General features: G+C 45.3%; 1 protein-coding gene across 1 annotated transcript; it reads left to right on the forward strand.

Moving 5' to 3' along the window:
* The first annotated feature begins 5,862 nt into the window (after window positions 1–5,862).
* Window positions 5,863–21,792, forward strand: Slc10a1 (solute carrier family 10 member 1). The gene is made up of 5 exons (XM_042692726.1): window positions 5,863–6,218; window positions 13,734–13,944; window positions 16,606–16,784; window positions 18,681–18,877; window positions 21,689–21,792. The coding sequence occupies exons 1-5, from the start codon at window positions 5,863–5,865 to the stop codon at window positions 21,790–21,792; spliced, it is 1,047 nt and encodes a 348-aa protein (XP_042548660.1).
* Window positions 21,793–23,696: the final 1,904 nt, after the last annotated feature.

Consider the following 23,696-nt stretch of genomic DNA (forward strand, 5'->3'; position numbering starts at 1 on the left):
TTACTGGCCATCATGGTGGGTCTGCACACCCAGTCTTGTTCTTTTGGAGTGAAACTTTTGCACACAAATGCAGCCAGGGTGGAACTGTCAGCTCATATCATGTCACGTTCCTCTTCAGAACCTCCAGTGGAGTCAAGCCCTGGTGGCTCACATTTGTAATCCTAGTTACTTAGGAGACTAGAACCTGGAGGATCAAGTTCAAAGCCAGTCCTGAGACTCTCTCTCCAGTTAACCCTAAAATCCTGGACTAGAGGCATGGCTCAAGTGGTAGCATGCCAGCCATGAGCAAGAAAGCAAGCAATACAAGGCCCTCAGCTCAAGTTCTGGTACTGGCAAAAGAAAAACCACCACAACAGCCGTCAGTGTATTATCACTCCTCAGACTAAAATCCAAGGTCCTCTCTCTGGCCAGTGTCACTCAGCTCCCTCTCCTTCTCCCCACGTAGCTGCTTCAGGTCTGGCCCCATGGTGCCTTCCAGTTATCCAGTGTACCCCAGCCCAGCCGCTCTACCATGGCTGTTCCCTCTGCTCAGAAACACTCTTTCCCACTCGATCTGTCCACACCTGCTCTTCCTCCCCCCCGTCACACACCCCTCACAACCAGTGAAGGGTATGAGCTGTGACTGCCTCACAGTAGTCTCCAAGAGGACTCGTCTACTAGGACCCTCTCCCCAAGATGTGCCACCCTGCCATCTCTACATGACAGGTTGAGTCTTGAGGGGACTCTACAATATCAGCCAACTTTCCCAAGACATGCCTGAAAGGGAGCACCACTCTAGCCCCAGAGTCCCCAGGCTTCCTTAGTGACTATCCGGAACCCAAGTGGGAAGGCGGAAATAGAGTAGCAGGGACCTTATGTCTCCCATCCCTTCTGCCATTCAGATGTTCTAAAACCAGGGTTCTTGTATTCTTGACCTGCAGGGGTCAAGCCATCAACACTCCTCCCCATTCTCTTTCTTTTATTATTATTATTTTTTAGAGGTACCCAGACATCAATGGCTAAACTTCATTTTTATTTATTTATTTTATTTTTTGCCAATCCTGGGGCTTGAACTCAGGGCTTAGGCACTATCCCTGAGCTTCTTTTGCTCAAGGCTAGCACTCTACCACTTGAGCCACAGCACCACTCCTGGCTTTTTCTGTTTATGTGAGACTGAGGAATGGAACCCAGGGCTTCATGCATGCTAGGCAAGCACTCTACCACTAAGCCACATTCGCAGACCCTCCTTCCCATTCTTGAGTCTCCTTTAGAAGCTGAGTGAATCTTTCTCTAGATATCTCTGAATCTTCCTCCCAAAGGTGACAGAAACTACCAGCCAGGCCCAAGACAGGCAGAATGCAGCCTCTGGTGGAGCCCAGGGTGGGGAAGATGTAGAAGGCAGCATCCAAAGTTATGACCCTGATACTTCTGAAAGGAAGGTCTATTAAGAGGTATTTTTCATTTCTCAATAATAAGGAGACAAATGAAGCCAGGCGCCGGCAACTCACATCTGTATTCCTAGCTACTCAAAAAACTGCGATCTGCCAGTTGGAGGGCCGGGGAGTGGGAATGGAGGGCCATGAAATTAGATATTATTCCACTTAACCAGCAAAAAGCTGAAAGTAGAGTTGTGGCTCAAGTGGTAGAGTACCAGCCTTGAGAAAAAAAAAAGCTAAGGGACAGAGCCCAGGGCCCTGAGTGCAAGCCCTAGGACCAATTCAAATGATGATGATGGTGGTGGTGGTGGTGGTGGTGGTGGTAATGATGGTGAGGACGGGAAGTCCCACTGCGCTGTGTGACACATCCCCAGGAAGGTGAGCGCACCCACCCAGAGCAACAGGCCTGTAGGGCCTCCGGCTTCGGATGTGTATGCACTTCAGAGATACAGACTAAACCACAGGAGCAGCCCACCAAGGGTGAATGCACGGTGAATGCCGAGCGGGTCCAGGCTTCCGTGTCCCTTGGCTTGTGGGCTTTTCTACTGCTGAGAGTCAAAGCTCACTAGCACATAGAGAGGTTTCAGAAGCAGCCAGGAGGCCTTCCAGAATACCAGTGGCTCCAGGCAACCCATAAAAACTACCAGGCTAAACCACAAACAGTGCTTATCTGTTGGTGGTGAGATTTTTATTTTCTCTCTCATGTTTATGTTCTGCCTCTAAGATGAGCCTTTGTAGTGGGCCTTGGTTTGGGGGTTTATTTAAAAGCAAGATGGAAAGAAATCAATGCTGGAAAGGACTTCAGACCTCATGGACCTGATGCCCTCTGTCCTCCAGTGTACTTTGCTCTGGACTGACTGACCTCACAGTAGTCTTTAAATTTGCAAAGGGATCAATTTATTTGAGGGCAGAGCTCACCTCTGCCCTATAGCCTAACCATTCTCCATGTCAAAATGGGTGGAAACCAAGAGAACAACTTGAAGAATTCCAGGAAGATAACTGAAAGAACTTTCCCAGTATAAAGCCAGTGACTGAGTACTAAGGAAATTTTTTAAAAAAAGAAATAAGGAACAGGGCACCAGTGGCTCACACCTGTAATTCCAGCTATTCAGGAGGCTGAGATCTAAGGATCCTAATTCAAAGCTGGCCTGAGCAGGAAAGTCTGTGAGACTCTTATCTCCAATTAACCAGCAAAAAGCCAGAAGGAAAGCTGTAGGTTAAGTGGTAAAATGCCAGCCTTGAGTGAAATAACTAAGGAACAGCAACCAGGCCCTGCGTACTGGCAAAGAGACAAAGAGAGACAGAGACAGAAACAGAGAGAGTGACACTGGCTTACACACATAATCCTAGCTACTCAGGAGGTTAAGATCTGGAGAATTGCAATTCTAAGCCAGCCAGCACCCCCCCCCCATCCCACCCCAAAAAAAGGCTGCTAGACTGATTCCATCTCTAAAGTAAATGACAAAAAGCAAGGCTGGAGGCATCGCTTAAGTGGTAGAATACCAGCGGAGTCCTGACTTCATGCCCCAGTACCAGAAAAGAAAAGAAGAAAGAAGGTAGGAGTGGGACTAAGGAGTAATATGGGCTGGTGATGCAGCCCAGTAGTGAAGTATGTACTTAGCATGCATGAAGGCCCAGGCTCAATCCTCAACACAAATATAGCAATTGTGTTAAAAGGGATAGAGCAGCCCAATATCACACACCAGGATGTCACTGATATGACACGTGACAGGTAACATTGACCAACACAAAGGGCTCCCTTCCCACCCGCTCCTAGTTCATAATCATCAAATCAGGCACCGCCTAGGGCCCTCCACCCACCAGTCTTCCCATTACAGCACCCAACTGACCCAGTCTCATATGTGGGCCAAGTCTTCTGCAGTCATTCAAACATGCTCGTGTGACAGGGAAGCAGACAGGAGCTCCAGGGGCAGTGGGGGTGACCATGAAGAAACACCCCAGTGGTAAGGAACAAAGGGAATGTCCCCAGAAGACTGTTCCTTCCATAGTCTGTGAAGGTTGGGCATATGCTTGTTGTCAGCACTGGGTCCTGGGACACACAGACACCCTTCTTGGAAGACACTACTCCCTACCTTAAAAAGCAGCCAGGTGCCACTGGGTCATGTCCATAATCCTAGCTACTCAGGAGGCTGAGATCTGAAGATCATGGTTCAAAACCAGCTCAGGAAGGGATGTCCATGAGCCTCTTATTTTCAATTAACCACCAGAAAGGCAAAATGGAGCTATGGCTCAATTGGTAGAGTGCTAGACTTGAGTGAAAAAGCTAAGAAACTGTCTCTTAGCCCAGGCCCTAAGTACAAGCCCCAGTACTGGACCATGTTTGTGCATATGTACATACACACACACACACACACACATTTACAAATGGCAACCCAAGTGAATGGCTTGCTTGGCAACTTGATAGTGCTCACACATCAGCAAGAATCTGGGGAGACACTTGATCACTAAAATTTGCCTGAGCTGCAATGCAACCATTATTGCCTTTGTGAAATTGCTGTGTTGCTTGAATTAGTCTAGGACAGTTTGGATCATATGTATAAATACATATATACATATATGTGTGCATATGGATATATGGATTATTTGTATGTATATATACATATATATGTATATATATTTGGGGGGAGGGTCAGTTGTGGGGCTTGAACTCTGGACCTGGGTGCTGTCCCTGAGCTCTTCAGCTCAAGGCTAGTGCTCTGCCACTTGAGCCACAGCACCACCTCCAGTTTTCTGAGTAGTTTTTTTTTTTGGAGATAAGAATCTCATGGACTTTCCTGCCTGGGCTAGCTTTGAACCTCAATCCTCAGATCTCAGCTTCCTGAGTAGCTAGGATTACAAACGTGAGCCACCGGTGTCCGGCTTAGATCCAATATTTAACCACATAGACTTCTCCAGTTAATGTCCCAAACCTTACAAACAAGGTAATTAAGAAGACAGGGTAAGAGGCTGGGAAGGTGGCTCCGTGGTACAGTGCTTGCCTTACATGCATGAGGCCCTGGGTTCAATTCCTCAGCACCACATAAGCAGAAAAAGCCGGAAGTGGTGCTCAAGTGGTAGAGTGCTAGCCTTGAGCTGAAGAGCTTAGGGACAGTGCCCAGGCCCAGAGTTCAGCCCCCATGACCAACCAAAAAAAAAAAAAGGAAAAGGGACTTCAACCTCAGGTCACCCATTCTTCTCATGATGCAACAGGGATTAATAAAGATCCTGGAATCCAATCTTTTAGCTATGTTAGATTTTTGGAAAATTTTCAGATCGTTTCTCACACCAAATGAAAAATAAAAAATTCTTACCCCATAGTGCTTCACACATCTGTTCTCCCCCATGGAGTCCTATACACCAAGCCTCCTTCAGTAAATAGGAAATGGTAGATCTTACCACTCCAAGAGGTAGCCATGTTTCTGTAGGACCCGTTCCTTGTCCATCCCTGCAGCAAGAAACAAGGACAAAGAGAACAAAACTCAAGAGAACCATTCTTGCCTCTCTGCTGCTGCTGCCATAGTTTTCTGTGGGCCTGGCTCCAACCTGAGACACACAGGTTCGGTACAAGAACACAGCAGTAGACAGAAGGAAAAGCTTGTGCCTTCTTGTTTCCTTCTCCACAAGGTTCCCAAGCAATGGGGTCCCCATGCACAAACCAGACTCCCTTGACCTGGGTCTCACTGAGCCAACCTTTGGGGAGAGCTTCTGAGAGCCCATCTGCTCCCCAAGGAGGAAGCTTTGCAGGCAGCCATCAGTGCTCCCCTAGACCTGGGTGTGGGAAGAAGACAAGATTCTCCAGTACAGGAAAAAGGTGATGCCATCCTTTTCTCCAAGAGACTACTAGACACACCCTATCCTGGAAGCAGTCCCACACCTACCCTGTGCCCCCTCTTGTCCTAAAATCTTGGGCTGTGACACCTACAAGGAAGATCCAAAGATACTTTTTCTCATGTGGTCTTTGGGGACAAATGGGTAATCCACTGACCATGGATTGGGGAAGGCACTTTCTCAGTGGGGAACCTGAGGTGTCTGGGACTGAGCAGGAAGCAGGTGCTCGGTCAAGGAGAAAGGCTGGAACCAGGTTGGTTTGGGACCAAGACTGATCTCAGGACTAATGCCAGGAAGGCCAGATCAGAGGCAGACAGGGGAGGGAAAGAGGCCCCTGGTCAGAAATATCCAGATAGATGGTAAAGGAGGCATGTGAGCAGTACCTGGCAGAGTGGCAGAGGTCAGAGAACTTAAGGGAGGTAGGGAAAGCCAGATAGATAAGGTTTTGGGCTCTTTTCCCTGAAGAGTCACAGCCACATAGCTGTGTTCATTGCATAATCCTTCTATTTGACCAGAGCAACATTTTGTCAGAAATTCTGTCCAGAGAGGTGATTCAAAGAAGGCATCCAACAAGCAAAGGTGGAAACAAGACACAAGATCATTACTGTCTCCTGGAACAATGGAGCTGCATAATGTGTCTGCCCACTTCAATTTCTCCCTGCCGCCTGACTTTGGCAAGCGTCCTACTGACCTGGCCCTGAGCATCATCCTAGTGCTTATGCTGCTGATAATGATGCTTTCACTAGGCTGCACCATGGAATTCAGCAAAATCAAGGCTCACTTCTGGAAACCTAAAGGAGCAATCATCGCCCTGGTGGCCCAGTATGGCATCATGCCCCTCACTGCTTTTGTGCTTGGCAAGGTCCTCAAGCTGAACAACATTGAGGCACTGGCTATCTTGATCTGTGGCTGCTCACCAGGAGGAAGCCTGTCCAATATCTTCACCCTGGCTGTGAAAGGAGACATGAACCTCAGGTAGGACTAAGGTTAAGAAGATAGCAGTTCTGGACAAGGCCACTGTGGAAATGTCACAATTGGGCTGAAGCCGGGGGCGGGGGGGGGGGGGGGAGAGAGAAAGAAGTGGGTTCTGGGGTGAGGACTGGCATTTATAGCCAAGAGCTTATGTTGGGCTAGGTAAAGGGGATAGGGTTCCCCTCTGGTTTAAGCACCAAGTCAAAGGCACTAATCTAGTTCAGGGGCTTCCTGGGCAAAGTTGATCTCCCAGAGGCATCACAAGTGTGGCAGGAATATTGCCTCAAAGGAGTATTGACATCAACCAATGAGCCCCTGAAGAACGACACTGATGTAACTGGGTGAGTGGGTGGGTAAGTTGTCAGTACTGAGACTAGAGATCTGAAAGGGGGTAAGATGGGTACTGAACATGGCCAGGGATATCAGGAAGATCTGGAACCAAATGAGCACCTCAAAGTTCTAAAGACTAGTTTGGCGCCAGTGGCTCATGCCTGTTATCCTAGCTACTAAGGAGGCTGAGATCTGAGGATCATGGTTCAAAGCCAGCCCAGGCAAGGAAAATCCATGAGACTCTTATCTCCAATTAATCACCAGAAAAAAAAAACTAGAAGTGGTGCTGTGGCTCAAGCAGTAGAGAGCTCGCCTTAAGCTAAAAAGCTGAGGGATAGCACCCAGGCCCAGAGTTCAAGCCCCATGACAAAAATAAAAGTTCTAAAGAGTAAGCAAGAACTCCAAAAGTTTTCCCCACGTCCTCTAATGTATCTCCTTCCCTCTAAGATGCCTCAGCCACCATCAGATGCAGTGACACCTGCCTGCTAAGTCACGCAAGGTAAACACTGTGATCCCAGCACAGGCCCAGTGGGGCTGGGCCCTACCTCAACCCAACTGGTCTGGAGACCACCCACTACCTTGCCCAAAGAAGCCTGAGCAGCAACCTGAGAGGCTTATCTCCTGGGCCACATGTTCATGGGTGCTGCTTGAGAGCTTGTCCTTCCAAACAGACATGACTCTATCCTTGAACACCTCCCACAGAGGTTATCTTACACCTGCCCCAGCAGCCTGTGCCAGGGCTAAAGAGAACTTTACAAAGAGCCCAACTTTACAAGAAAAGTACCCATGAAATCCATTCTAGTGGGACTGGGAATGTGGCTTAGTGATAGAGTGCTTTCCTTGCATGCATGAAGCCCTGGGTTCAATTCCTCAGTCTCACATTTATAGAAAAAGCTGGAAGTGGCACTGTGGCTCAAGTGGTAGAGTGCTAGCCTTGAGCAAAAGAAACTCAGGGACAGTGCCCAGGTCCTGAGTTCAAGCGCCAGGACTGGCCAAAAAAAAAAAATCTATCCTAGTGATGCAGGATTCTGACATCAAATTTTTTTTAATATTTTTGTGATGCTGAGGATAGAACCCAAGACCTTATGCATGGTACCCAAGTACTCTACCACTGAACTGTATTTCTCAGCCCCTAGCACACGCTGTTTTCTCCTAATGACCCTGGAAATTGAATTCAGGAACCTGGAGCATGGTAGGCAGGTACTCTACTGCGCGGGTCCTTTTTTACTTTATTAATGTTCTTGGTGTTGGTGTTGCAGATTTCTAAATGAAATAACCATGGTTAGCCAGAATCTGTGGTCTAGACTCTACCTACTCAATACAGTGGATGGGCAGAGAGCCACCAAGGGACTGGGAATATATTGCAATATTGGATCACCTCACTATTAGGAAATTCTTCCCTCTGTCCAATCCAAATCCTTCCTGCTGCAAAGCAAGCCCACGCTCACAGATCTGGGCCTTGGATAAGGTTTGTTCCAGCCTCTGTAGTCTAAGCAAACCAGACACTACCTCAAATCCAGTGAAAAAAGAACCAGCGTCAGGTGTGAGGGAAGAGACTCCCCGGGGAATGTGTGAATCGTGACTGAGTAGAACAGAGTGAGCAGGGTGAAGGAGTAATGGGTTAGTTTTATTTTTTAAGTGTGAGTTACCAGATAATCTGGCCTCCCTGCCAGTGAATACTGAGGCGGCCTCATAGCACCTGCATTTCTGAGGCTTGAGACCCCCAACTGCAGCAGTCCTTCATAAGATCTTCCATGCTCCGCTACTCAGCCTCCTTGTCCAGGTACCTGGTGACCGTCATTTCTCCACAAGAAGTGACCTGGGCCTCAGACCCCACTGGGAGAGCAGGAATCTTAGCACCCACATTCATCTACTGCCTCAGTATGAATTCCAATTTGAGTTCACCTGGATCAACGTGCTACATGTATAGTAATGACAGTGATGAGTCTACACTACATGCTTTACCTGCATAAGGGCACCTGACCCTCAGACAGTACCCTGGAAAGATAAAAGAACTACTCACATTTAGCAATGCGGAATCTTGAATCTTGGAGGGCTTAACACCTTTGCTCCACACCTGGCTGGCTCTCGAGCGTGGGCTTTTACTCAAATATTTTCAGGACCCGCTGCCTGCCAGCCTCAAAGGGGGCTGACCAGGGCAAATGGAGAGATTCAACAGGAGGAGGGCCGCAGCTGCCACAGCTTTCTGCCTTTCTTTTCTTTTTAATTTTTATTATTATCATAAAGGTGATACACAGTGAGTTACAGTTACTCAAGTCAGGGAAAGAGCACATTTCTTTTTGGACAATGTCACCTCTTCCCTCATTCTCTCAGGCTTTCTGCTTTTCAGGAATAGAATCTCCTAATTTTTTTTTTTTGTTGGTGGTAGTAGTGGTCATGGGGCTTGAACTTAGGGCTTGGCCACTGTCCCTGAGCTTTTTTGCTCAAGGCTAGTGTCCTACCACTTTAAGCCACAGCTCTACTTCCAGCATTCTAGTGGTTAATTGAAGACAAGAGTCTCATGGACTTTCCTGCCTGGGCTGGCTTTGAATAACGATCCTCAGATCTCAGCTTCCTGAGTAGCGAGGGTTACAGGCGTGAGCCACCAGCACTAGGTTGCAATCTCCAAATTTTTAAATGTCCAAACCCATCTAAATCTGTTTAAAAGATGATGCAAAGCAAACAATACATGGCCAAAGGCCCAAGGTCCACTTTGAGACCTTTCTTGAAGCACAACAATTCCACTTTAGAGCTGGGGGGAAGTGGAAAATCCAGATATTTCCCAAACGTTTTCCCAAATCTGTGAAGACGTTATCTAGAGTCAGCTCAAGGCCCTCTCCCATGGCTATGCTCCCCACCCCCACCCCCAATTTCACAGTCTGAGGCCAACCGACCATCAAGGAGGCTGGGCTACCTGGTGGGTCCCACAAGCAGGGAGGCACAGCCACCCCTTAAAGACACACAGGCAAGAGAAAATGCCTGTAAAGGGAGTGTGGCTGTCTGGGTCAGAGGAGAGACTGACAGCAGGACCTGGCCACCTTTGACCATCCTCAGCTGTCCCTCGGGCTCCTTCACTCCCCTCACCCCACTAGGTCTGCAGCAGAAACTAGAACCAACACTTGGGTGGACCATAGGTCTGGATAAAAGGCCAAGGAGGGCTGGGAAGATGGCTCAGTGGTAGAGTGCTTGCCTTGCGTGCATGAGGCCCTGGGTTCGATTCCTCAGCACCATATTAACAGAAAAGGCCAGAAGTGGTGCTGTGGCTCAAGTGGTAGAGTGCTCGCCTTGAGCTGAAGAGCTGAGGGACAGCACTCAGGCCCAGAGTTCAAGCCCCACAACTGACAAGAAAGAAAGAAAGGAAGGAAGGAAGGAAGAAGGGAAGAAAGAAAGAAAGAAAGAAAGAAAGAAAGAAAGAAAGAAAGAAAGAAAGAAAGAAAGAAAGAAAGAAAGAAAGAAAGAAAGAAAGAAAGAAAGAAAGAAAGAAAGAAAGAGAAAGAAAAAGCCAAGGGTTTCTGCAGGTCACCCCAGGGATGAAGGCTAACCAAGATGAGATGGAAGCCACTGGGGGTTCCCAGAAGTTTCCTACTTTACCAGAAAGGCTTGAGAGGTGGGAGGGGCAGGGGCCTTGCACATCCCTCAGCTTCTGCCTCCAATCTCTCCCTTAACAGGGGCACAAACCAGTTCCTTAAACAGAGGTTCTAACATTCCAAAGCAGAGTCTGTCAACACTTTCAGGACCTATGTAGGAACAGGCCTGTAGCAGTTCCAGCTAGTTGTAGTGGGTGGATATTTGAGCCCAGGAGGTCAAGGCCAGCCTAGGAAATATTTCAAAAACTAAATAAAAAGAACTTACAGATGAAAGAAAAATGAAAACAATGACTTATGTTTCCAACCCGGGAACGAATCTCTGAGTTACTTACTGTGGTTGTCCTTCTCAGTACACTGAGAAGCAGAACACTCACAGATACCATCAAGTTAGGGGCCGAGTTCCCAACATGGGGATGTAGACACATGACTCTCCCATAGCTAAGTAGACAAGCACACCAAGTCTCAGAGCAAATTCCAAAACTCCTAGCACACCAGGCCAAAGCAAGCACAACTTTGGTGCTCCAGGACACAAAACAAACAAGTTACGGGGGGGGGGGGGGGGGGGGGGGGGGGAGGGGGGTGGAAGGAGTTGTACAAAGAGATCAATAGCTACCACTGAAGGCCCTCTAGGCCCCCTCCTCAACCTCACTCCTCTCTACTGCACCCCAAAGGAAGCATCTCCTGTGACTTTGTGTTCAGCATTCCTGTAAACTATTATCCCATGTGTATATACCATAAACAAGGGAGACTGCTATCCTTGCAGATTTTTTGTTGTTGTTGTTGGTCATGCGGCCTGAATTCTGGGCCTGGGCGCTGTCCCTCAGCTCTTCAGCTCAAGGCTAGTGCTCTACTACTTGAGCCACAGTGCCACTTGCAGTTTTCTGGTGGTTAATTGGAGAAAAGAGTCTCACAGACTCTCCTGCCTTGACTGGCTTTGAACTGCAATTCTCAGATCTCAGCCTCCTGAGTAGCTAGGATTACAGGTGTGAGCCACCAGCGCCAGGTTGAAATCTCTCTTACTGGTCTTTGTGGCTATGTTCATGACACTACCACCCTTTCTTAATCATGATGGCTAAGTCTTGATATCTGAAAATAAAGTCATCCTACATTATTATTCTTGAAAAGTTATTCTTTGCCTTTGTGCTATTTCATTTGAATTTTAAAATCAGCTTTCAAGTCTACCAAGTAAATTATGGAATTTTTATTAAATTTGCATTGCATTTATACACAGATTTGTATACCATCTCTATAATGAGTCTTCCCATTCATCCATGAATTTAGTAGCTTTGCTTTGACTTGGGCCTTCTTTCATACTTTTCTATGTTTTATTTCTTCATTAAAGAGCTCTCATCTCATTTAGTTTTTGTTTTTATTTTGGGTCCAGTCGTGGGCCTGAATTCTGAGCCTGGGCGCTGCCCCTCAGCTCTTTAGCTCAAGGTTAGCACTCTACCACTTGAGCCACAGCACCACTTCCAGCTTTTTTTTTTGCTTATGGGTGCTGAGGAATCGAACCCAGGGCCTCAAGCATGCAAGGCAAGCGCTTTGCCACTGAGCCACCTTCCCAGCCCCTGGAAGATCTAAAGATTTTGTGGTTTTTTGAATGTCTTGTGTGTGTGCCATTCCTAGGGCTTGAACTCAGGACCTGAACATTGTCCCTGAGCTTTTCTTGCTCAAGGCTAGTGCCCTACCTCTTAAGCCACTGTTCCACTTCCAGATTTTTGGTGTCTAATTGGAGATAAAAGTCTCATGGACTTTCATGCCCTGACTAGCTTTGAACCGTGACCCTCAGATCTCAGCCTCTTCTGTAGCTAGGATTACAGGCCTGAACCACCAGTGCCTAGCTTGAATATATCTTTTGTTGTTGGTGGTGGTAGTCATGGGGCCTGAACTCTGGGGCTGGACACTGTGCCTCAACTCTTCCGCTCAAAGCTAGCATTCTACTACTTGAGCCAAGTGCCACTTCCAGCTTCTTCTGTGGTGCTGAGGAATAAAACTCAGGGCCTCATGCATGCAAGCAAGGCAAGCACTCTACCACTGAGTCACCTTCCCAGCCTCTGAATATATCTTTTTAAAACAATTATTTGCTATTTTTTCATAGTATATCAGGTCCCAACTTATTTTCTATTATTATGTTTGGAATCCTGTGGATTCTTATCATAATGAAAAAACTATAAACATTCCTGTCATTAGCAAAAAATAGAAATTTTTCCCCATCTCTAAATTCTTTATTTCTCTTTCGTTCTAGTGAGGGCCTATATATGATATAATTTATAAAAGAGGTGATAACATTTAGTGTTCATTTCTTTAGGAAAGGCAATCCTTCAATTGCTTCCTATTTAATATCTCTTTAGCATTAAAAATTTCCATGCTGTTGCTAGTATGCTAAAGAACATTGAACTTTATTGTTTTACAACTATGAAATTATACATGTGTGTGTGTGTGTGTGTGTGTGAGAGAGAGAGAGAGAGAGAGAGAGAGAGAGAGAGAGAGAGAGAGCTGGCCTTAGGGACTGGGCTCTGTCCTTGAGCTTCTTTTGTTCAAGAAATGCTTTACCACTTCAACCCCAGCTTTACTTCCAGCTCAAGCTGGCTTCGAACTGTGCTCCTCAGATATCAGTCTCCTGAGTAGCTAGGATTACAGGTGTGAGCCACTAGCACCTGGCTGTTTTTTTCTTTAATCTGGGTAATTGCTGTATTCTCTACTATTCTACTATTCTAGCTTTTTAATTATACTTTCTGCTGATTGGATGTTATTTGTTTTTATAGTCCTAATTATGGTGGGTTTGTTTTTTGGTGGGGTTTGTTGCTGTTGTTGTTGTTTGGGTAGTATTGGGGTTTTGAAAACAGGATCTTGTGACTGTCGGGCAATTACTGCAAGCACTCCCAGACAGCTGATTTCTCTATATGCTTTTTGGCCCACTCTAACATTCCCAAACAGCAAGCACTTTGTCACTGTGTCTCACACTTAAATTCCCCAAGTGGCAAAACACACTTGATACAGTTGATACTGTCTCCATTTGGGCGATGGCTCTACATCCAGTTAGTCCCTTTGTTCCATGGCAGACATCTAGCCAATGTGGGCCAAAAGCTATTCCATAGTCAGGGTAATGGGATCACAATTATATTCAAAATGGATTATGCACATGGCAGGTGTTCAGAGTTTTATTTATTACACAGAAAATAAGAATAACTCCTTCCTCAATTAAGCACGTATGCTCACATCAGTTGAACAGTCATAGGTCAAATCCTGCCTCAGCTACTTTCTTGTGTGATTCTGGTAAGTCATAATTCTTTCAGACTTCAACTTCTTTATTATAAGCAAAAAGTAAGTATGAGCCAAGACAGGAAAGTCCGTGAGACTCTTATCTCCAATGAACCACCAGAAAGTGGCAGAGCACTTGGCTTGAGCTGAAGAGCTCAGGGACAGTGCCCAGGCTCAGAGTTCAAGCCCAGGACCGACCAAAAGAAAAAAAAAATAAGTAAGTATGCTTACTTTTCAAATGGTTTAACGTAAAGTGTTTAGCATAGTGCCTGCCCAGCTCATAGCAAGCACTCAAGTCTGTTCATGGCTTCTCTCCACACTTTTCATGTCACCCACCCAGCATCGTGATGACCACTTGCTCTACCTTCTTTGCCTTGGGCATGATGCCCCTGCTTTTGTACATCTACTCCAGAGGAATCTATGAGGGAGACCTAAAGGACAAAATACCCTATAAGGGCATCATGATATCACTAGTCATGGTTCTCATTCCTTGCACCATTGGGATCATCCTCAAAACCAAACGACCACAATATGTACCCTATATCATGAAGGTAAGAACCTATGGGTCATGTTTGTACTACAGAGCCATGGGATGGGAGCAATAGCAACGGCTATACTATAATGAGTTTTATTTTTGACCACAATTCTGGAAGTTCAAGTCCAATGTAAGGTTGCACCATTGGTTTGGGCATCTAACAAAGGTGTCGAGTAACAGAAGCATGTTTATGTTCTCACATTCTGAAGTGAGGACAGTGTCCCCCAATCCCTGCTGAGGGAATACCCCCAGTGACTGAAAGTCTTCTCATGAGAACTCATCTCTTAAAAGTCCACAGCACCTCCCAACAGTGTCACACTCTAGGGACAAAGCCTTTGGGCCCTAGGGAAATTCCGCCAAAGTAGAGCAAGCAGGCTGCTGTGTCAGTTTCCTTCTTTTTCTTTTTTTCTTTTTTTAGAGGTCTATTCTTGGTACCTCTAATACTTTGTGGGATCATAATGTGCATAAAATTTTTTTTTTTTTTTTGCTGGACGTGGGGCCTGAACTCTGGGCCTGGGCTCTGTCCCTCAGCTCTTCAGCTCAAGGCTAGCACTCTACCACTTGAGCCACAGCGCCACTTCTAGCTTTTTCTGCTTATGTGGTGCTGAGGAATCGAACCCAGGGCCTCATGCATGCAGGGCAAGCACTCTGCCACTGAGCCACCTTCCCAGCCTGAAAATACTTTTGAAGGAGAAAAAAGTAAAACACTATATGCGACTGCAAAGAATAACTTTTTATAAATTTGTATCATGTTCCTTCTAAATGCTAGACTTTCTGCTGTTGGTTCTCTACAGAAAGTGAGACAGCATGAGACGTGAGATCCAAGGCAGAAGGGAAAGAGATTACTGAGAGCCAAGGTGGTCAAAGAGGCTCATTGGAGGAGAGGAGCTTGAACTAGACCAAGCAGGAATGTTAGGATTTAGGTAAGCCAAATATCAGGAGGCCAAACACAGGGCATCAGGGCAATCTTGACTGATTGACAGAATAGAGAGAGCACCAGAGAGCATTTCAACATTTCAGGAGATGGAAGAAGAGTAAATTAAAGCCACAGGGGATCTGGAGTCATAGAGAGAGCACAACATCACTACCTCACCCTCAGAAGAATCTGAGACTGTAACCTCCACCAGCTTTTTTGACCTTGGTGCTTGAAGCCCCATCAGCCTCTGTTCTGTCCAGAATGTTCCACATCCCTGGCCCCCAACATTCTAGAGGTCTGTTATCATCAGTTTCTGTTCAATCATCAGTTGCTTTTCCTGGCAGAAGGGCACACTTCAATATGCCAAGATACAAGTTTAAGGAAGTTCCATTTTGAAAAACAATTTACGAAACTTTTAAGTTAGCCATCAATGGTTTGTCTAAAGACTATGTGGCTAAGTTGATGAATCAGAACATGACATGATCAAGCAGCCACTTTTCACCATAAACATGAACCACTTTAGTAAGGGTCCAGTTACACCAGTTTAGCTTAGCTTTTTTCCCCCCCATACTTGCTGTACACTGATAAACTGTCCTCTGACCCACTTTGGTCTATTTTTTCCTTAAATTTGTACCTTCTATAGCTCCTGTCTTCTCACACTTGTCCTTGCAACTGCTTCTCTCTGTAATCCTACAAAATCCCTATAAAAGAAGATCTGCTCAGTTTTACCACTCACCAACCTGTGTGGGCCACCTGGGTCATGTAAGCAACGCCATCTCAGGGATCATAGGCAAGTGAATGGATTGGTGCCTTTGAATGGACACTTATTCTGGCTGTGATGGCACAGTGAAGTCAGTATAAAACATGGTGGCCTATGAAGCAGCAGCTACCCAGGATCACTATCTCAGCAGGTGGCAGACATGGTAGATTTTCCGGATGGTAGGAGTGACAGGACTCTCCTTTATCTATGGGCAACCACAGTAGTTTAGATGCCAGATCCGGTGCCATCAACCTCACTCAGTGATATGACTAAACTTTACACTTAGACTGACAAGAGACAGCCTTCCTACCTGAACCATGCCAATGTGTGTTTATAACCACTATTATGTAGTCCTTAAGAGTACAAGGACACAGGGGAATGACAGTGAATAACCACACAGAGGAAGGATTTTAGTTGCACAGTTTCTGTAGTCCAGTGTGTCTAGATTACCCATTCTCCTTTTTGGACAGGAGTAAAATTTACTTTGTCATTGTAGAGAGCAAAAATTAAGAATTCAAAAGGAGCAATTCAAAATGTCAGCTCTCTATTTGAAACAAGGATGGTATTGTAAAATATGTGTATAGACCCTGAAAACATGACAAACTTCTCACTTACATCAACTTTACAGGAGGTCTGAACATAAGCTACAATACCTCACTGAAAATCTGTTTGTCTGGAGAGGTGTCAAACGCAGCTGTGCCTGAGAGTGCTGTGATCAAAGCTTAGCCAAATCTCTGTCCTTTTATGTGTGCTAGCTAATGGGCTTGGTGGTACTCACCTTTGATCAATCTCAGCAAGGTGGAAGTATGACTATGAGCTCAAGGCCAGCCCAAGCTACACAGCAAAAGCTTATCACAAAATAAAAACAAAAGGTTTTTCTTGTTCCTGCCCACTTCAAACACCATTGTTATGTTAAAATGATTCCCAGAGTTCCAACTGCAGAAACCAGCACACACACTTCTCCCACCCTCCTAATTGGCTCTTTTTGTCCTCTTGTCCAGGGAGGGATGATTATCACTCTCATATTCTGTGTGGCCGTCACAGCCCTCTCTGTCATCAACGTGGGCAATAGCATCCTGTTTGCCATGACACCACCTTTGCTGACTACCTCCTCCCTGATGCCTTTCATTGGCTTCCTGATGGGTTATCTTCTCTCTGCTCTCTTCTGCGTTGATGAACGGTAGGTACTCTCTTAGATCTCACTGTCCCGTGGGTTTCTTCCTTGTCCTAGTCTTTCACAAAAAAAGACAAGGAATTAGGAACCCAAGATCTGGGCAAAGCATTTTCCTAGAAGTATGTTCAGGGCCACCAACTAAACAAGGAATTAGAGACTGTGAGAAATATTGAGGGGGGGGGAAGAGAGGGAATAGAAGCTTAAATTAAATGCCAATACCAAAGGTCTAATCAAACAGCAAAAGCCAATGGCAAAGTCCACCCCCTACCAGAATCTAGATCCCATCTCTTGCCCAATTCCCTGGTAGTTAATAGTACTGAGGTGGCTTCATCCCATTGTTAATAGTCCCTACTTCCTTTCCCATTTTTCCTCCATTTCTATCCAGGCTTTAGTCTTGACAAAGGATACCCCTGGGGGATAGTTCTCTTCAACTCTGGTAATCCAAGCTGATGCAGTTGTGGTCCTTGGCTACAGTCCAGTCAATTCACAAACACGGCTGCTGCGTGAAAAGTTGATTTGAAGGCAAGGTGTAGGAACATCAGGCAGCACACCTATGCCAAGCGATATAAGGACTTTTCAGCTCTAGTAGACAAAATATTAATGTAAGAGTTCAAATATTAGAATTACCCTGCCTCCCCCCCCCAAAAAAAAACTGAACCAGCCAGGCGCTGGTGGCTCATGCCTGTAATCCTAGCTACTCAGGAGGCTGAGATCTGAAGATTGCAGTTCAAAACCAGCCTGGGCAGGAAAGTCCATGAGACTCTTATCTCCCATAAACCACTAGAAAACCGGAAGTTGCACAGTGGCTCAAGTGGTAGAGTGCTAGCCTTGAGCTGAAAAGCTGAGGGACAGCATTCAGGCCCAGAGTTCAAGCCCATGACCAGCACTCAATAACAACAAAAGAACTGAACTAGCTGGGCACCCATGGCTCACACCTGTAATTCTAGCTACTTAGGAAGCCGAGATCTGAGGATGGCAGTTCAAAGCCCCCCCCCCCCAGACAGAAAAGTCCCTATGAAACTCTTACCTCCAATTAACCACTCAAAAACTCGAAGTGGAGCTGTGGCTCACAGTGGTAGAGCACTAGTCTAGCAAAAGATCTTAGGGACAACACCCAGGCCCCATGACAAAAAAGAAAAAGGAAAAAAAAAGTATGTAATCTTAGCTTCTTGGGAGGCAAACACTAGGGGATCTCAATACATGGAAGACCAGCTCAGGCAAGAAAGTGTCCTTGAGACTCCATTAGAAGCAGTGGCACTTGTCTGTTATGCCAATTCTGAACTGGGCACACTGGCACACATCTGTCAACCCAATGACACAAGGAAGCACAAGTAAGAACAGCAGTCCAGGAATAACAGGAGGATTCTGGCCTCATGGGAAAAAAAAAATTAACACTATCTCAGAAATCATCAATGGCAGTGGTTCAAGAGGTAGAGCATCTAGCATTTATGTGTGAGGCTCTAAGTCCAATTTTATAATCTCCTAATGGGGGTGGGGATTTAGGTCAGTGGAAGAGCACTTGTACTAGGCCATGTTCAGTCCTTAGCTCTTGGGAAAAAACAAAATCACCCAAGATGGGGCTGGGAATGTGGCTTATTGGTAGAGTGCTTGCCTAGCATGTATGAAGCCCTGGATTCAATTCCTCAGTACCACATATACAGAAAAAGCTGAAAGTGATGCTGTGGCTCAAGTGGTAGAGTGCTAGCTCAGGGACAGTGACCAGGCCCTGAGTTCAAGCCGCAGGACTGGCAAAAAAAAAAAAAAATGCCCAAGAACAAAAGAAAGCAATCCTTCCATCTTCCTACGTTAGACCACATTAGGTCCAAAGATCCAAACACAGTTGGCTCCCTTATGCCCTCCTTCTGAGCACATACAGGATTGTTGGCTTTTTCTTTTACATAGGGGCAGACGCACCATCAGCATGGAGACAGGATTCCAAAACATCCAGCTCTGTTCTACCATCCTTAATGTGACTTTTCCCCCTGAAGTCATCGGTCCACTTTTCTTCTTTCCTCTCCTCTATATGATTTTCCAACTTGCTGAAGCATTTCTCATCATTGTTATCTTTCGGTGCTATGAGAAAGTCAAAGCTCCCGAAGGTGAGTACTACCAACCCCTTTCTAATTCTGCTTCCATATTAGACCTGAGCTTACCAACAAGGCAGTTTGTAGCAAGGGCTCTTAGAATTTTGCTTTTAACTCTTTATCAAGACACTAGGAAACAAGTATCACCAAGAAAAAAGTGCATATGATCTTAAAAAAAAAAAGCCTATTGACTTCCATCATTTCTGACTTTGTAAAAAACTCAGGGGGGGCTGGGAATGTGGCTTAGCAGTAGAGTGCTTGCCTAGCATGTATGAAGCCCTGGGTTTGATTCCTCAGCACCACATAAACAGTAAAAAGGAGAAGTTACACTGTGGTTCAAGTGGCAGAGTGCTAGCCTTGAGCACAGAGAGGCTCAGAGACAGCACCCAGCTCAAGCCCCAAGACTGGGGGAAAAAAAAAAACAACCTTCAGATGGACTCAGTTATCTCATGGGATGGAGGCATTTGGCTGCTTTGTCAAAGGCCATTTTCTCATTCAGGAAATAGAACACAACTACCCTGGACATGAGACAATTAATTCTGAGATTGAGGGAAAGCCCTCTACTCACAGTTCATAAAGTTTCTGTACTCTTTAAGACTGAGTTCTTTTTTTTTTTTTTTTTTTTTGGTCGGTCGTGGGGCTTGAACTCTGGGCCTGGGCGCTGTCCCTCAGCTCTTCAGCTCAAGGCGAGCACTCCATCACTTGAGCTACAGCGCCACTTCCGGTTTTCTGGTGGTTTATTGGAGATAGGAGTCTCACGGTCTCTCCTGCCCGGGCTGGCTTTGAACTGCGATCCTCAGATCTCAGCCTCCTGAGTAGCTAGGATTACAGGCGTGAGCCACCAGCGCCCGGCAAGACTGAGTTCTTGACCTGGAATTAGCACTATTATTCTTCTCCTCACTGCGGAAAGTACATTAAAGAAATGCAGCCCTTATAATCCAAAATCCAAAAAAATGGGTTCATTTCTGGTTATACAGTAAACACCAGATAGTTAAAACAGTAGCTATATCACAATAAACTTGATGACTTATAATTTGATTACTGCTCACTGTTCATTAAAAATATAACTTCAGGGCTGGGAAAGTGGATCAATGGTAGAGTGCTTGGCTTGCATGCATGAGGCCCTGGGTTCAATTCCTCAGCACCACATAAGCAGAAAAAGCCAGAAGTGGCACTGTGGCTCAAGTGGTAGAGCACTAGCCTTGAGCTGAAGCGCTGAGGGACAACACCCAGGCCCAGAGTTAGAAAGAAAGAAAGAAAGAAAGAGGGAGGGAGGGAGGGAGGGAGGGGGGAAAGGAGGGAGGGGGGAGGAAGGAAGGAAGGAAGGAAGGAAGGAAGGAAGGAAGGAAGGAAGGAAGGAAGGAAGGAAGGAAGGAAGGAAAGAGGAAGAGAGGAAGAGAGAGAGAAAATATATATAACTTCAGCAAAGCCTAGCACTACTTTTCAGAAGGGCATTTAGATTGCAATTTTTCAAGTGCTAGGCATTCAACAAAGGGCCTCACTTATGCAAGGCACGTGATCTACCAGAGTAAGAGCTATATCCTCAGACCATGTCTTTTCCAAACCAATTCATTTGGCTTGTATAGTTTTTGTTGATTTTTGGTACTGGTACTGGAGCTTGAAGTCAAGAGTTTGTGTGCTGCTCTTTTTTACCCAGGGCTAGAAGTATATCACTTGAGCCACAACTCTACTTCTGGCTTTTTGGTAATTAATTGGAGCTAAGAGTCTCATTTCCTGCCTCAGCTGGATTTGAACACTGATCATCTGATTGCAGCCTCCTTTGTATCTAGGATTCACCAGTACTCAGCTTAACATCTCAGTATTTCCTAACTCTAAATCAGTATATTTTTCCTTATCACCCAATTCCTTGACTGACCCTTACTTCCCATGGTATTGAGGCCTCTTCAAGACCTTTTCCAATCCTTTGCTTGGGGACTATGGAATTTATACTAGCAAATGTAGATTCTCCCTTTGTGATTTAGCTTAAGATGCAACCTTGGCCATCAAACAGTCAAAACCAAACCTCACTACAGAAGTTTTAGCAAAGAACCTAATACTGAGAGAAAATGGAGATTTGTTGCCTGAGAGATTCTCACCTAGTTCAAAATGAAAAGGAATGGGAGAGAAATTTCTAGAAACATTAACCAGGTTTCAGGCTTTTGTTCTAAAAAGGCCTGGAGTGAACTTGACGGTCACTGGAGAAATATTCCAAGTTCAACCCCTAACACCACACACAAGAAAGGAGGATACTACCTGGGTTTTCAGCTCTTAAGACATCAACACTGTAATCCTTGAAAGACTATAATGGCAAAACTAAGTAAAAGTAGTGCATCTTTTCCAGCCAGTGGCCCAACCAGATTCTCAGAGTATAGATCTATCAGAAAAGTATTTGTGCTCTTGGCTTCTGGGCCCTTCTGTTGAACTGGAAGATGGGCCCTGTCAATCCAACTTTCAAAGGCTTCTACTTTCAGAAGACAGAAAAGCCAGATAACCAGGCTGTGGGGCCTGTTTCTAAACTTTTCTGGTCAGATGCCCCTAAAGCTGTTCTCAACCCACTCTTTCAGAATGCAGGTGACACCTTCCTATTGCTTTATTCTACATACAAAGTTGGAGATGATTTATTAGGTATGTTACTTACTAGTACTATCACTAGAGAGGCTAAGAGGAAAGCAAATCCTACAAAACTGAATCATGGGAAGGATAAAAAAAATAGACACATATAGCATATCTTAGGAATAGGTCAATATTCCTGTGCTTTTCAGCTTGAACAAGCTTTGTTATTTTGTTACTCTTCCTCCTTACCTTTAATCCTTTTTCACTTCACAGAGAAAACAAAAGTAATCTATAAGGTTGCCACAACTGAAGAAGCAATTGCAGAAGTTCTGAGTAATGGCAGTCTCAAAGGGGAGTCTTCTCCTAGCACAGCTTAGCCCACACCACCATGGCATGGATTGTAGCCTAATGGCACATAGGAAAACAAGTGTGACAGAGCAGCAAACAAGAAACACCAAGCTTGCCTGAGTCTTTTGTACAGCACTTCCAAGAAACCTCTGTACAGAATCATCAACCCTTGATGAAGGACAGAAGGCCATCTACCAGGAAGCCCCACCCATCTCCAACTCAGAATGTGTACGAATTTAAGAAATAAAAGGACTATTCAGTGATTATGAACTCTACCAACACAGAAATAAATGTCTTGTGCCTCTGGATCTCAGCAACAGTGCCTGATAAGTATCTAAAAGTCATGCTGTATTCAGAGTTAATCAGTAAGTGGATGGTCCAAGATTAATCAAATATCCAAACCTCACTTCAAATTTTGTCACCCAAAAGAAAATTAGTACACTACAGAAACTCAACTTAAAAAACTGTTCAGGCTGTGCACCAGTGGCTCATGTCTGTAATCCTACTCAGAAGGCTGAGATCTGAGGATAGCCATTCAAAACCAGCTTGGGTAGTAAAGTCCTTGAGACTCTTACCTCCAATAAACCACCAAGTAAAAAGCCAGAAGTGAAATTGTGGCTCAAGTGGTAGCGTGCTAGCCTTGAGCAAAACAAGCTCAGGAATAGAACCTAGGCCCTGAGTTCAAATGTTCTTCCCTTTTATACCATTCAGATTAAAATCCTTGGTAAATCAAATATGCAAAAGTAGATTCGTAAAATGTAAAAACAATTGACAAATTCAAAATAGGTAGTGCCTTAATAAAATGCAGATACTTGAATATCAGAACAATTACCATGAATAAATACGAAATAGCAGTTCACTTAACTATTCTAGCCTTTTTTTTTTTTTGTCATGGGGCTTGAACTCTGGGCCTGCGCGCTGTCCTTCAGCTCTTCAGCTCAAGGCTAGCACTACCACTTGAGCCACAGCACTACTTCTGGTTTCCTGGTGGTTTAGTGGAGATGAGAGTCTCACGGACTTTCCTGCCCGGGCTGGCTTTGAACCACGATCAGATCTCAGCCTCCTGAGTAGCAAGGATTACAGGTGTGAGCCACCAGCGCCCAGCACATTCATTACTTTTCAGTGCTATCAAGCATCCTAAAAACTCTAAATGATTGCCAAAGAATAGTTGATTCAAGTGGAAATACTCAAATTTTTTTCCTCATAAAATCTATACATTCTGCACATTACTCACATGGAAATTAATACTTTCATATACTTATGAATCTTCTATATCATTTATGATCAGCTACAATTGAAACCACAAGTTTAGAGAACCAGTTTTGGCAAATGTGCAAATTGACTGGCTTGGTACTCTTCTCCCAAGAATCACCCATTTAGGGGCTTGCACTGAAAGCAGCACTCCTCAGTCCTTTTTCTCAGGAAAACGTCTTGCATTTTGCCCAGGGACTGTCTCAAACTCCTACCTCTACCTCCCACAAAACTGGCAGTACAGCAATGTCCCACCATGCCCAGTTTGTATTTGAGATGTCTTCTAACATTTTAGCATGTGTGGCTGAGATTACTGGGCTGGGACCACTATACCATCCAAGTGTTTTTAAACATCTCCCTTTTTTTTGTTGCTGATTGTCGGGCTCGAACTCTGGGCCTTGGCGCTGTCCCTGCGCTCTTCAGCTCAAGGGAAGCTCTACTGCTTGAGCCACAGTGCCACTTCCGGTTTTCTAGTGGCTTATTGGAGATGAGTCTCATGGACTTTCTATCCAGGCTGCGTTTGAACCGTGATCCTCAGATCACAGCTTCCTGGGTAGTCACCAGCACCCTGCCAAGATCTCCCTATATTTTTACACATTGTATTTGTGCAGTTTGTTCCAACTGTTTTCTCTAGCATCCAGCTGCTATCTGCTCAAAAACCTGGTTACCCAGAACAAAATTA

This window comes from Dipodomys spectabilis, unplaced genomic scaffold (genome assembly GCF_019054845.1).
Source record: "Dipodomys spectabilis isolate Male_0828 unplaced genomic scaffold, ASM1905484v1 ptg000157l, whole genome shotgun sequence".
In the NCBI taxonomy this organism is placed as follows: Eukaryota; Metazoa; Chordata; class Mammalia; order Rodentia; family Heteromyidae; genus Dipodomys; species Dipodomys spectabilis.

What these genes read in the sequence shown, in the direction of transcription:
- Slc10a1 (XM_042692726.1), top strand. Translation starts at nt 5,863, where the DNA reads ATGGAGCTGCATAATGTGTCTGCCCACTTCAATTTCTCCCTGCCGCCT. An exon ending in ATGTACCCTATATCATGAAG is followed by an intron (nt 13,945 to 16,605) that starts GTAAGAACCTAT and finishes CCTCTTGTCCAG; the next exon opens with GGAGGGATGATTATCACTCT. An exon ending in GAAAGTCAAAGCTCCCGAAG is followed by an intron (nt 18,878 to 21,688) that starts GTGAGTACTACC and finishes TTCACTTCACAG; the next exon opens with AGAAAACAAAAGTAATCTAT.